The 13,873-nt window shown below is 45.2% G+C and overlaps 1 protein-coding gene across 2 annotated transcripts in view; it reads right to left on the bottom strand.

Moving 5' to 3' along the window:
* LOC143815531 (uncharacterized) overlaps window positions 1-12,787 on the bottom strand; it is a 176,344-nt gene extending 163,557 nt beyond the window's left edge. For both annotated transcript variants that reach the window (XR_013223767.1, XM_077294821.1), the window contains exon 1: window positions 12,360-12,787. Coding sequence is in view for 1 of the 2 variants with exons in the window: in XM_077294821.1 (XP_077150936.1) it covers window positions 12,360-12,413 (54 nt within the window). In the remaining variant the exon portion in view is untranslated. The remainder of the gene's footprint in view (window positions 1-12,359) is intronic.
* Window positions 12,788-13,873: the final 1,086 nt, after the last annotated feature.

Below are 13,873 nucleotides of genomic sequence, written 5' to 3'. Positions count from 1 at the left end.
ACTTCTGAGGTAAGGGGCTGGGGTGCACTCACCACTCCGGGATCACTGTATCCTTCCACGGTGTGCTCCACCACTACTGCATCATGATCTGGCTCATTCCTGGCTTCTGGTCTGGGTTCCTCAAGGGTGGGTGTCGCCTCTGGTCTCTGCTGGATTGGCAACGTCATCATCGGTGGTGCAATCCTACTCTCCCGGTATCACTGGACAGACTCGTCACTCGGCAATATCGCCGTCGCTGGTGCAGGCCTCCTCTTCCAGTGTCGCTGGACAGACTCGGCACTCAGCAACATCGGCATTGGTGGTGTAGGCCTCTTCTTCCGGTATCACTGGACAAGCTAATCACTCCTCCCTGGCTCTGGCAGTCACCAGTCTGGTGCTTGGGGGAACTTCTGGGACAGGTAAGCTACAGCCTCCTCTACTCCCCTTCTCTTCTTTAGCCACACCCACCATGGGCAGGTCAAACACTGTCCATAGTCAAATTTTCACGCTCTTTCCGAGAAGCCATGCCCATAAAGGGCAGAGTCACCACTGTCGTTCTTTACCTCAGGGACACTCACCGCCATCTTTGTGGTCACCATCTTAGGCACAAAAAGTACTTTAGTCAAACTCAAGGTTTTTGTTAAGTCCTTTGTTCTAGTCACATCCATTAAAGTAATCTCATCCGAAATCTCAGTCTCTTTTCTCCTCACAATTTCCTCTCCTGGCAAGGTGTCAGCAGATGCAGCAAAGATACTTGTCATTTCCAGGGCATCTGGATTTACAGTTTTAGACACGTCCATATTTTCTGCCACTTGCAGAGCATCACAGCTTCTCTCCTTTTCACTTTCAATCACATTGACTTTACTTGCAGCTTTCAGTATATCATTCACTTTTCTCACAGCATTGCCACGCTGCACGATTTCGGCATGCTGCCGACTACGCCAAGTGTAAGGGTCAGTCAGGGTGGTAGTCGTGGCTGAGGTAAAAGTCTCTTGCACGCCCTGACCTCCCCTCACATACACTCCATGGCTGTCAGTCAACATACCTGCAGCTCCTTTTCCCTTGGGGCTTCCTATAAAGATCTGCACATTTTCCTCAGCCGAAGCAGAATAAGCAGAGTACCAGTCCCGTTGAATGCTTGAACAATGAACTTTACTTGAAACAGGCGCATAACGGTTCTTTTCAGCATTTACAAGAGGCTTTACAATTCACAGTTTCTTCTCTGTCCCTGTCTCCTCTCTTTCCTTGTCAGCATCTATATCAGGCTCTGCACTACACAGCTTCTCCTCTTTCTCTGTCTTTCCTTCATCTTTACTAAGCCCGCTTCCGGAACGGACTGTGCTTACCGGTCCTAAAGTGTCCTCTGTGCCCAGTCTTACTTTAGCAGGAGTCCCCTTCAACCGATTTGTACCGGTCTCTGGAATGACCGTCCATGCAATAAGCTGCCACATTGCGAGTGATCTGTCCATACTGCCTAGTTCTTTTCTAGCACCTACAGCCGCAGTCCCACTTATACTGCGCTGTCAATGACTCTTTCAATGCCTTTCTTCTCTCTCTCGTAGCCCTCCTGGCCTTGATGCTGCCTGACTGGACCTTGGGCTGTTGCAGAGCTGACTGCCCTGACAGGGTGCTCCTGCCCAACTGATTCAAATTCTCAGTTGTTCTGAACCCTAACTGTCACTAGCTCCTCCCTCATTAACCATCTACTTGCTGAAACTCTCTATTCCCACCTAGTGGTTAAACTAGGGAACTACGCTTTCCCTATCTACATAACAGTACATTTACATGCCAGGGAAATGCACAATATGGACACTTACATAGACGTAATATTTACGGACAGCTCCTTGTGTCCCTTACACTTACACAATCGGATGTCGTATAAAGTAGACCAAATTTCACCTGGAAGTATTAATACTAGGGATAAACTGCCTACGCCCGCTGCAGTACCCATGTATGCCATATGGAGGCACACCATTTTTATTTGTTGAATTTTCTACAAGTATAACAATAATAAAAAGTGGCATGCTCCATCAAACTCAGATGATTGAGAGTTATGAAAAAGCATTGTTTGTCATCTACATAATCTCATACAGCGAGTACATATGGAGTCCGCAGTGTACAGAGACTGTATAGCCCTGTACCAAAGGGGCATTTGTGCCATAAGGTTCTATGTCCTTAGTGTGTTTTTTTCTGTTAGCATCAATATAGACACTTTAATAAATTTAGTAGCATCTTAAGGGGTGCATGCGTGTGGGGTCAGGCACGCGCATTCCTGCGGCAAAGCATCACGCAGCTAAGCATAGAGATGCCGCAGTTATTTCAACGGCCGGGAATTAACATCCATCTCCTCTCTTCACACAGGTACAATCTCTGCTTCCTGTCAACTGCTGTCTATCATCATGCAACATTCCCTTTACTGGTACAATCTCTGCTTCCTGTCAACTGCTGCCTATTATCCTGCAACATTCCCTTTAATGGTACAATCTCTGCTTCCTGTCAACTGCTGCCTATCATCCTGCAACATTCCCTTTAATGGTACAATCTCTGCTTCCTGTCAACTGCTGCCTATCATCCTCCAACATTCCCTTTAATGGTACAATCTCTGCTTCCTGTCAACTGCTGCCTATTATCCTGCAACATTCCCTTTAATGGTACAATCTCTGCTTCCTGTCAACTGCTGCCTATCATCCTGCAACATTCCCTTTAATGGTACAATCTCTGCTTCCTGTCAACTGCTGCCTATCATCCTCCAACATTCCCTTTAATGGTACAATCTCTGCTTCCTGTCAACTGCTGCCTATCATCCTGCAACATTCCCATTAATGGTATAATCTGTGCTTCCTGCCAACTCCTGCCAATCATCCTGCAACAATTCCTTTAGTGTGAATAAGGAGAAAATGTGGAGCACATGCTTCCCATGTGGGAACTGTCTTGCATGCACCAATGTCCTGCGCTGTTCCAGCTTTGATTCTTTTGATGGATCTAAGGAATTTCAAATCAGACAGCGGATTTCTTGCAGTTACCACCAATGTGATTTACTATGCTATATGCCCTTGCCCCATGGTATATGTGGGACTTACCATCCGTGAACTTAGAGTTCGCGTTCGGGAGCATGTGCGGGACATTGGTGCGGCCAAGACAGTGTCCGACATTTCTGATTTCAAAACAATCCTCCGTCACTTCAGGTCGCATCACAAATGTGACGCAAGATTACTTCAGGTGAGGGGGATTGATGCTTTGCACATGGGGATTAGAGGTGGTGACAATAAGAAACTTCTAGCACAAATCAAAACGAGGTGGATTGTGCAACTTGATGCTATGTCACCGAACTGTTTAAACGAAACATTAAGTTACACTCTTTTTTATGAATTTCTTGATCCTTTTTCATCCTCCCCCCCACTTTTCTTGCTTATGTTTAACATTAGGTCTCCTCCTGTTTCCCATTAATTTATTTTCATCCCCCCCTTCCTTTTCCCAGACGGTTTTGATGTTTTTATCTTATTGCTTTTTGTGTGGTTTTTAATGCTTTTTATTTTTTGCATCATTAGTAACTTGTGACACTCCGGGGCCTATGGTGTCCTTCATCTGCCTTTCTTTGTCCCTGCTGATACCCGTGATCCACGCTTACCGCCACCCCACGCATAGCGGACTCCAGACACATACTGTGGACAAGAGGCACGACCTTCTTTTGGCCATCATGGCATACAACTGTATATTCTGAATGGACTGACATTTATCCAATTCGTGGACTTGTACTATTATGCATAGAGACATTATTTCCATTCTGAACCACCCTTTATAAGAAGTGTTTGTTGCGCTGTACATAGTGATTAACTGTGATGTGTCCACGGTCCGTAATGGATGTTATTGCAAGATGTATAACTATTTCTGCTGTGGCCGTGCGTGTCTTGTTGCTGCCTGCTGCACCCTGTTGTGGACCGGCGTCTCTTTGCCCTGCGCGCATGCTCCAGGAACTTTTCCTTCCCTGCGCTTGCGCACTCAGCTTGATGCTTGTGTTTGCGGTCATGACCTGGCAGCTGCAATGCGTATGTGCCGAAAGCGCTGCCGTGATTTGCTGTTGGCAACCATGTGACCGGGGTCATTAGGCTATTTGAAGGTCCTATTTGGTATCAAATGCTAATCCCTTGAGAAAGCGGCACTGTGTTGCCGCGAAACGTGCGTCGGAGGTCCATCCTCCGGCTGTCCCCCCACTTCATCCCCCCTATTGGTAAGCCTGGCCTATGTTTATCAGACTCCTTTTACTTGTTATGGGATTCAGCGACACTTAATACATACTTTTGGGATGTCTGTGGTCATGACTATACATCTTGTTCAGCTGGCTTACCTAATATAGACCATTTGTTATTGTTTTTCATTTTTTACATTATCAGATTATGGTGTTTCCCTATTTTCGGGGCGTTGTGGGTGGCATTTCAGCATTTTCATTGGCGTCATCTTGTGAGTGTGTTACTTTATGGTATAAACAATTTTAACTTTTATATGGATTATTACTAAAATAAAATTTGTTACTTATTTTTCATCGATGCGCCGCATTTTCTCCTTATTCACATGATATTTTTGGAGTGGATTAAGTGAGTTTGGGGGTGGGCGTTATTATTCGCCACATTCTCGACCTCATAATAAGTATTTGGGATTTCTGTTATCAAATCCTTTCAAGTGCCTGCTGAATGTTTGCTTAATTCATTTGTTGTATTGTATTAAATACTTATTGCTACATATCCATGCTGGGGTCACAGGAGATATTATCTTGTGCAAGGAGGTGTTAGAGCATATGGTTGTAGCCAGGCTCAGTGCCTTTGATTATGTAACCTCCCCTGGGGTGTTGGCCAATTGCTAATTTATCCCCAATCAGGTCCCACAATCCTTCTCACCTGATCCTTTACTCAGTCCTATAAATTTAGTAGCATCATAAGGGGTGCACGCATGTGGGGTCAGGCACGCGCATCCCAGCAGCAAAGCATCACGCAGCAAAGCATAGAGACGCCGCAGTTATTTCAACGGCAGTCATGCAGCTAAGCATAGAGACACCGCAGTTATTTCAAAGGCCGTTAGTCATGGCAGGATTCAGGACCCCACTCGTTGTCATTGTCTCATTTGGGTATGTCTGCCTAGTAAGCACCTCTAATTACTTGAATCTACCTTCATGTTTCCATATGCCCTTACAGTGTTTGCTCCACTAATCCACTCTCTCCTTCACTATCCACAAACCCCAGCACCCTCTATCCAAATAATCATCTCCACTGAACTCTTACCTCCCCACCTGTCCTCCTCTACTGCTCCTCAACCTCAAATCTGTCCCAATAAAACATAAAACAAGTCACCCACTCTCCTTCTCCCTTCTGCTCTCCCTTTCTATGCTTCTCCTCACTACTGGCAACATATCTCGCAACCCTGGATCCCCACAACTCATACCTCCCATGACTACCCCCTCCTATCGCTCCCTATCTAATACGAACTACCAAAATATTTCCAACATAAAACCCGTGCCCCTGATGCCCACCCCCCTGCTCCCTCTCTCTAGAGCACTCTGGAATGCCCTCTCAATCTGCAATAAGCTTCATGTGATTCATGACCTTTTTCTCTCTCACAATCTTGCCTTCCTTGGCCTCACAGAAACATCGCTAACATCCTCTGACACCGCCTCCCCTGCTGCACTGTGTTACGGCGGCCTCCACTTCACCCACACCCCTCGTCCCGGCAACAGACATGGTGGAGGAGTGGGTCTTCTCCTTTCTTATAACTGCACCTTTAACCCAATCCCACCTTTAACCCAATACTTCATCTTTTGGACTTAGTGGTCCTCCGACAGCCACCCACACAGACAGACATACCCTAGACCTGGTCTTCACCCATCTCTGCTTTCTATCTAACTTCACCACCTCCCGTCTCCCTCTATCCAACCACCATCTGCTCACTTTCTCATCCCTGTCCTCCTCACCGGTCACCCACGTCCAGCAACATGCACATGCCCACAGAAAGCTTGCACACCTAGACTCCCACATGCTCTCTGACTCTATCCTACCACTGGCATCCATATCCTCATTCCATGACACAGACAGTGCCATTGCTTTCTACAATGCCACTCTCCCATCAGCTATTGACACGGTCGCCCCTCTTTTTCATGGCAGGGTGCGACATATAAATAGACAACCCTGACACAATAACACCACTAAAAAGCTCCGGCAACTGTCCAGGGTTGCAGAGCGGCATTGGAAGAAAACACATTCGCAAGACGACTTCACTGCATTCAAACAGGCAACACTCGCTTTTAAATCTGCTCTGACCTCTGCTAAATAGGCCTACTTCACAACCCTCATATCTTCCCTACCCTACAACCCCAAACAGTTATTCAAAACCTTTAACTCCCTCCTCCACCCCCCACTGCCCCCTCCAACCTCCCTCATCTCTGCTGAGGACTTTGCCACACACTTTAAAAATAAGATCAACCAAACAAGGCAAGTCTTCATTGTTCAACCACCACAACCCCTTTGTATACCAGACCAATGCCCAAACCCCATAACGTCCCTCTCCAAGATCACTGAAGGGGGGCTTAATTGTTTCCTCTCTAAACTGCACCTCACCACCTGTTCGCTTGACCCCATCCCACCTCCTCCCCAACCTCAACACCACACTTATCCCATCCCTAACCCACCTGTTCAACCTATCACTAATTTTTGGCACCTTCCCTTCTGCTTTAAAGCATGCCACAATCACGCCTATCCTTAAAAAGCAAACCCTAGACCCAACAGCTATGTCCAGCTAACGCTCAATATCGCTGCTTCCATTCGCTTTCAAAATCCTGGAGCAGCACGTCCATGCTGAACTTTCCTCCCACCTCTCATCTAACTTGCTCTTTGACAATCTACAATCTGGATTCCGCCCCATCACTCAACTGAGACAGCCCTGATCAAAATCACTAATGACCTACTTACAGCCAAAGCTAATGGACAATACTCTGCACTCCTCCTTCTAGACCTGTCCTCTGCTTTTGACACAGTTGACCATTGCCTCCTACTACAGATCCTCTCCTCCTTTGGCATCAAAGACCTCGCCCTATACTGGATCTCTTCATATCTTTCCAACTGCACATTCAGCATCTCCCACTCCCATACTACCTCCTCATCCCACCCTATCTCTGTTGGAGTACCCCAAGGCTCTGTTCTAGGACCCTTACTCTTCTCAATCTATACACTTGGCCTGGGACAACTCATAAAGTCCCATGGATTCCAGTACCACCTTTATGCTGATGGCACTCAGATCTACCTTTCTGGCCCAGATGTCACCTCTCTGCTGTCCAGATTCCTGGAGTGTCTATCAGCCATATCCTCCTTCTTCTCCTCTTGCTTCCTCAAACTCAATGTGGACAAATCTGAACTCATCATCTTTCCACCATCTCATAGATCTTCCATACCTGACCTATTTATCGCAATTAACGACATCACGCTTTCCCCCGTACCGGAAGTCCGCTGCCGCGGAGTAACCCTTGACTCTGCCCTGTCCTTCAAACCGCACATCCAAGCTCTTTCCACCTCCTGTCGCCTCCAGCTCAAAAATATCTCCAGAATCCGTCCTTTCCTCAACTGTCAATCTACTAAAATGCTTGTGCATGCCCTCATCATCTTCCGCCTTGACTACTGCAACATCCTTTTCTGTGGCCTCCCTGCTAACACCCTTGCACCTCCTTAACTCTTCTGCCTGACTAATTCATCTCTCTCCTCGTTACTCCTTTGCTTCCCCCTCTGCAAATCTCTTCACTGGCTCCCATTCCCTCAGCGTATCCATTTCAAATTACTAATAATGACCTACATTCTGGTATGAAATCAATGAAGTCATGATGTCAAGAGCTCCCTGTCCTCTCCAACAGCTGCAGGTACTTTTCCTTGCAACCAGAAAAAATGTAAAACCTGTCCATTTATAATGACCACGGACAAGATAAAGATCCCCAACTCACATCAGGACTACAAGATACCAGGTACATTCAGCTGCGTCACTTCTAATGTGGTGTACATAATTATTTGTACTAAATGTCCAACTGGGGGTCTGTATATAGGGGAGACAGGGCAGAAACTGAGAACAAGGATGAACGCTCACAGCCATACAATAAGAGAAAAAAGAATGGATCTACCTGTGGCAATACTTTTCTGTCTCCCAAATCATAACATTATGGACATGAAATTACTTGTATTAAAGGGTAAATTCAAATCGCAGAAAGACAGGAGAGTCTGGGAATATAAACTGATGATGACCTTTGACACTCTAAATGCAGGAATGAATGTGTCACAAGGATTTATGTCTTTTTACATCAACTAAGTACAACTAAGGAACTTGCCCATCAGACCATGTGGGGGTCATCACAACAGAGACCCTAATCACAGGACAATAAAACAATCCTTATCTAAGAATTGGCCCAATATTTATGGACGTAACTGTTTATCACCCATGGTAATTCTGCTTCATGTCACCTGGCTTATCCATGGTTTTTTTTCCCCTCTCCCCCTTTTTTTTTTTTTCCTTTTTTATTTCTATACTATGTTGTGCATAAATATGTGATTCTTCAGAATTTGTTTTAGTCTTTGCCTGATGAAGAGACGTATGTAGTCTCGAAAGCTTACAATTTGTTACCATCTTTTCAGTTAGCCATTAAAAGGTATCAACCACTGAGGACTCTCAATTCTAAATATTTTAATAATGACCTAGAAAGCCATCCATAACCTGTCTCCTCCATATATCTCTGAACTAATCTCTCGATATCTTCCCTCACGTAATCTCCGGTCCTCCCAAGACCTCCTTCTCTCCTCCACACTTATCAGCTCCTCACCCAACCGCCTCCAAGACTTCTCCAGAATATCCCCCATCCTCTGGAATTGTTTGCCAAAACACATCTGACTATCAACCACATTCGGATCCTTCAGATGGAACCTGAAAACCCACCTCTTGAGGAAAGCCTACAGCCTGCACTGACCCTGCTGCCTTCTCACCACTACCGAAGCTACCGCCTCACCAACACCGGAGCTCCTACAACCCTCCACCTATTGTCTCCATCCCCACCATCCTGTAGAATGTAAGCCCGCAAGGGCAGGGTCGTCACCCCTCTGCATAAGTCTCTAATTGTTAGTTTGCTTACTGTAAGTGATATCTGTAATTTGTATGTAACCCCTTCTCATGTACAGCACCATTGGTGCTATATAAATAAATAATAATAATAAATAATAGCATCTGAAGCTGCAAAATGTGGTATGCTGTTTCTAAATGTGCTTTTAAAAGCTCTGTAATATAACATGTGCTACAGATATAAAGTGTTGTGACTTCGCAAAATTGTGTTTCAATATTTACTAGAAGCAGAGTTATACATTGTGAAAATTGAATGTCACAAGAAGAAAAGAATGAACTCTTAATATAATGTATAGATTTTATATTGTAATATTAGATATTGCAATATATCTAAATCAAATCTACAGAAATTGGTTTTTATTATACTTCTCTTTACAGGATATTTCAATGTATTCAGATGCACAAAACTTGCTGCAGGCTACAATACATCCATACTCACACTGAAGATGCGATTTAAGCCATTGGCCTCTGTTTGCTCCAATTCCTAGGCCCTACAGCATCATATCCTGTCAGATTGAGTTAAAGTTTATTATTGGAGTATTATTCAATCACTTGATTCATCCAGTTTAGTAACATGAAATAACATTTGCTTTAGAATAAGGCTTTCTGACCTTCTGTTTCTCTGAGATATTTTATTTAGATTGCCCAAAAGGCTTACAATCCAATCATAATAAAATAAATGTGCAAAACTTTTGATAAATGTTTCACTCTAAAGGCAGGTGTAGACAAAAGAATTTTCGGTCCGAGTTCAATCTAGCAAAACAAAGGATCGCACCCATATTATTGTTAGTCTATGGACCATGTAAATGTCAGATTTTTTCTCGGATCGACTGGAGTGTTTACCAGATGGAACACATACTCATTATAGTCTACTGGACTGTTCACAAGTTTGCATTTTTTTGGTAGTTTGAGTGTCCGTGAAAAAAATCCAGAAAATATGATTTGAAATTTTTTTATCCAAGTTATAGATTAAACTCATCCCTGCAAATCTTTAGTTTCATGTAAATCACATATGCCATTCTTGTGTAATCCGTGCCCTATCCGTTTGCAATGTTACAATGGGTTTGAGAAGGTTGCAATCTTTTTTTCATATGTGAAAGTCACTGATGAGAACATTGATGGTAAAAACCAGAAGGTTATGTGCACACGGCATCTTTTAGACGCCGACGCATCCAACAAGTTTTGCCAGGCGAAGCCGGTTCAGGATCATATGGGCAGTCATTTTCCTGAAGCTGCTTTGTTAATTGGGCTTGTTCTTCTTCTTTCTGCAACTCTGTCGCCTGCGTCTATTACTCTATGTCACCAACAATGAGTAGTTAAAAATGTAGCATAAGATGGAACATGCACAGCAATGTCATGTTGATACTATATTCATTTTATTGCCTTTGTGTTGTCTTTTCAGTGTAGATTCTGGTCATGTGCACATAGTCAAACACTGACCAAATACTGATGGAAATGTGATCCAAAGCATTGATGAAAATTGAGCTTTTCTTTCCATTTAGGCTACTTTCACATTTGCGTTTGGAGCCGCTGCGGAGGGCTGTGGACTTCCTCCGTGAAGCCCCGCCCCCCGCCGCTAGCTCCGCCTACTTCTGCATGCGGCCGGCATGCGACCTGGGTACCTATATTTAACATTAGGTACGCAGGTCGTGCCGCAGTATGCGGATGCTGTCGCATGCGTCGTTTTGACGATGCGGAAAAAAAAAAAAATTGCTACGAGCTGCGTCGTACGCTGGTCTCCGCATCGTCAAAACGACGCATGCGGCAGCATCCGCATACTGCGGCACGACCTGCATACCTAATGTTAAATATAGGTACCCAGGTCGCATGCCGGCCGCATGCAGAAGTAGGCGGAGCTAGCGGCGGAGGGCGGGGCTTCACGGAGGAAGTCCACAGCCCTCCGCAGCGGCTCCAAACGCAAATGTGAAAGTAGCCTTATTTAAAAAAATGTACATCTGAATGAGTTCTAAGATGCTATTGCATTGTAAACAGAGGGTGCTATATCCAGCTGGTGTAGCACAGCAATAACAAAAGAAGGGAGGGGAATGCATCACATCCATCCGGTAGGTAAAAAAAACATATTTGTTTAGATTCATAAAAATGAACAATATCCACGAAAACCATTAAAACCAACTCGTTTCTTTATCACTCAAGTGCGTTTGTAAGGGTACTGTCACACAGTGCAATTTTGATCGCTACGACGGTACGATTCGTGACGTTCTAGCAATATCGTTACGATATCGCAGTGTCTGACACACAGCAGCGATCAGGGATCCTGCTGAGAATCGTACGTTGTAGCAGATCGTTTGGAACTTTCTTTCGTCGCTTGATCACCCGCTGTCATCGCTGGATCGTTGTGTGTGACAGCGATCCAGCGATGTGTTCGCTTGTTACCAGGGTAAACATCGGGTAACTAAGCGCAGGGCCGCGCTTAGTAACCCGATGTTTACCCTGGTTACCAGCGTAAACGTAAAAAAACCAAACAGTACATACTCATATTCCGGTGTCTGTCCTCCGGCGTCTCAGCTTCTCTGCACTGTGAGCGCCTGCCGGCCGGAAAGCGAGCACAGCGGTGACGTCTGACGTCACCGCTCTGCTTTCCGGCTATGGTGCTTACACAGTGGAGAGAAGCAGAACGCCGGGGGACAGACACCGGAATGTAAGTATGTACTGTTTGTTTTTTTTACGTTTACGCTGGTAACCAGGGTAAACATCGGGTTACTAAGCGCGGCCCTGCGCTTAGTAACCCGATGTTTACCCTGGTTACCCGGGGACTTCGGCATCGCTCCAGCGCCGTGATTGCAACGTGTGACCGCAGTCTACGACGCTGGAGCGATAATCATACGATCGCTGCGACGTCACGGATCGTGCCATCGTAGCGATCAAAATTGCACTGTGTGACAGTACCCTAACTTGCTATCAGCTGCTAGGTAGGGAGAAGCTCACTAGTTGATCACACCTCCATGGGGACATACTAGAATATCAATTTTGATTAACCCCTTAAGGGCACCTTTCAGAAACCTTTACACTACCCACCCACAAACCATTAATATGATTATGTAGCTCTTTAAAAGATAAGCCAGCTATATAACACAGCACCTGCTGTGTTAACTAGGCTCAGCCTACACACATATTGTAACAGAGGCCAGGGGGGTAGTCGTGGCTGAGGGTGGTAGTACTTGCACACCCTGGCCGTCCATCACATAAATACAATGTCCCTTCTGTTGTGTGTTGGATGGCTCACTTACTTGCACATCCGAGTCCTCTCCAGTCTGCTTGGGGTTTCCTTTCCCAAATATCATGTGAAGACAGGCAGAGTCCAAATCCAGTTTTAAACTAACAACTTTACTCAATTCTTGTCTCAGCTCGTCCAGATTAATCACAGGTAGAGCACAGGATCATTCACACATCATAACTTTTCCTTTCTCTGTGCCGTCCCGTACACCCCCAGGAATATCACAGGGTCGTACCGTCGTCTCTGGTACTGCAGCGTTATGTCTGGCCAGCCTAACTACCTTCAGTAGTTCCCTGTCCGTTTCGCGCCTGACACTTAGGCGTCTTCCCACGTAGTTTACTGCAGCCATGTTGAAGCTGCCCTGTATTCCATTCATCTCCCAAATGACAGTTGCTCCTAGACCATGGATGGGCTGGGCTCCTTTACTTGTATGTTGCGGGGCACGGCTGCCCTGTCTGGGCTCTCAGGTACTACTGCGTCAATTCAGGAAGCCCTCTCTATCTTACACAGCTGGCCCCTCCTAACTTAACTAGTTCCTATCTTATTCTTATTACTATCCTACAATGCCCCCCTCTAGTGGGCTAATCCAAATACTACACTTTCCCTATCTATACAGTACAGCAACATATATATATTTTACATCATAGCAGCATTATGATACAAGGCATTGTACAACATAACAACCAATATATGTATATATCAGACATTCAAGAACTAAGAAGCAGGTGCATGGGATAAGCTGTCCTCTATAACCCCTTACACACCTCTCTCCTTTAAATATGGTCATCCCCGACCATGTAGTGCTGGTAGGATGCAACTTTAATTTGTACAATACACATACTCCACGGAAGGAGGCAAACAGTTAAATGAGGTAGAAAGTCTGTTAAGGACCCTAGAGTACCTTCAGCTTCCTACAAAAAATGCCACTTATGCTACTAAAAGTCACAAACCAAATGGCTGTGAATGAAAATATTATTTGTTTTTTTCTATAGACCTTCAGATAACATCTATCTGCAGAGTTTTTACAGAAAAAAATAAACTGATCCAAAACTCGTTGCCATAAACTATGGACCCTATTCATTAAAGCTTTTATGCAAATATTGTGGTGTAAAAATGCTACTTGTGGTGTCTTCACCCCAGTTTCTCCCAGCATTCTCCAAAATGGGTGGAGCTGGGATAGGTCAGGATCGGGTGCGTCAGGGGCGGGATGCCAAAGCTGGTCTAATTCATGAAGAGATGTGGCATTTCCTACACCAGAAATTTCATACCAATACCTAACAGGAGTAATAATTCTGGCGTGGCACACAGAGGAGCGCGCCACTCATCAGATGCTCCAGAATGCACCTCTTCCTGAATCAGGAGCATCTGACTGCATCTGCAGTGTCCAGATGTTACAGCATAGTGGATGGGATTTCAAGAAATCCCATACCCACTATGTGGAGAGCCCGCTAGGGCCAAGGGGTACTTGGGCCGGGTCCGACGGTTCTTAAGGGGGTTGTCACGGCAGGAGTGACCCCATCCGTGGCC

This window comes from Ranitomeya variabilis, chromosome 3, assembly GCF_051348905.1.
Source record: "Ranitomeya variabilis isolate aRanVar5 chromosome 3, aRanVar5.hap1, whole genome shotgun sequence".
NCBI lineage: Eukaryota > Metazoa > Chordata > Amphibia > Anura > Dendrobatidae > Ranitomeya > Ranitomeya variabilis.
This window is presented reverse-complemented; position numbering and strand designations above follow the sequence as displayed.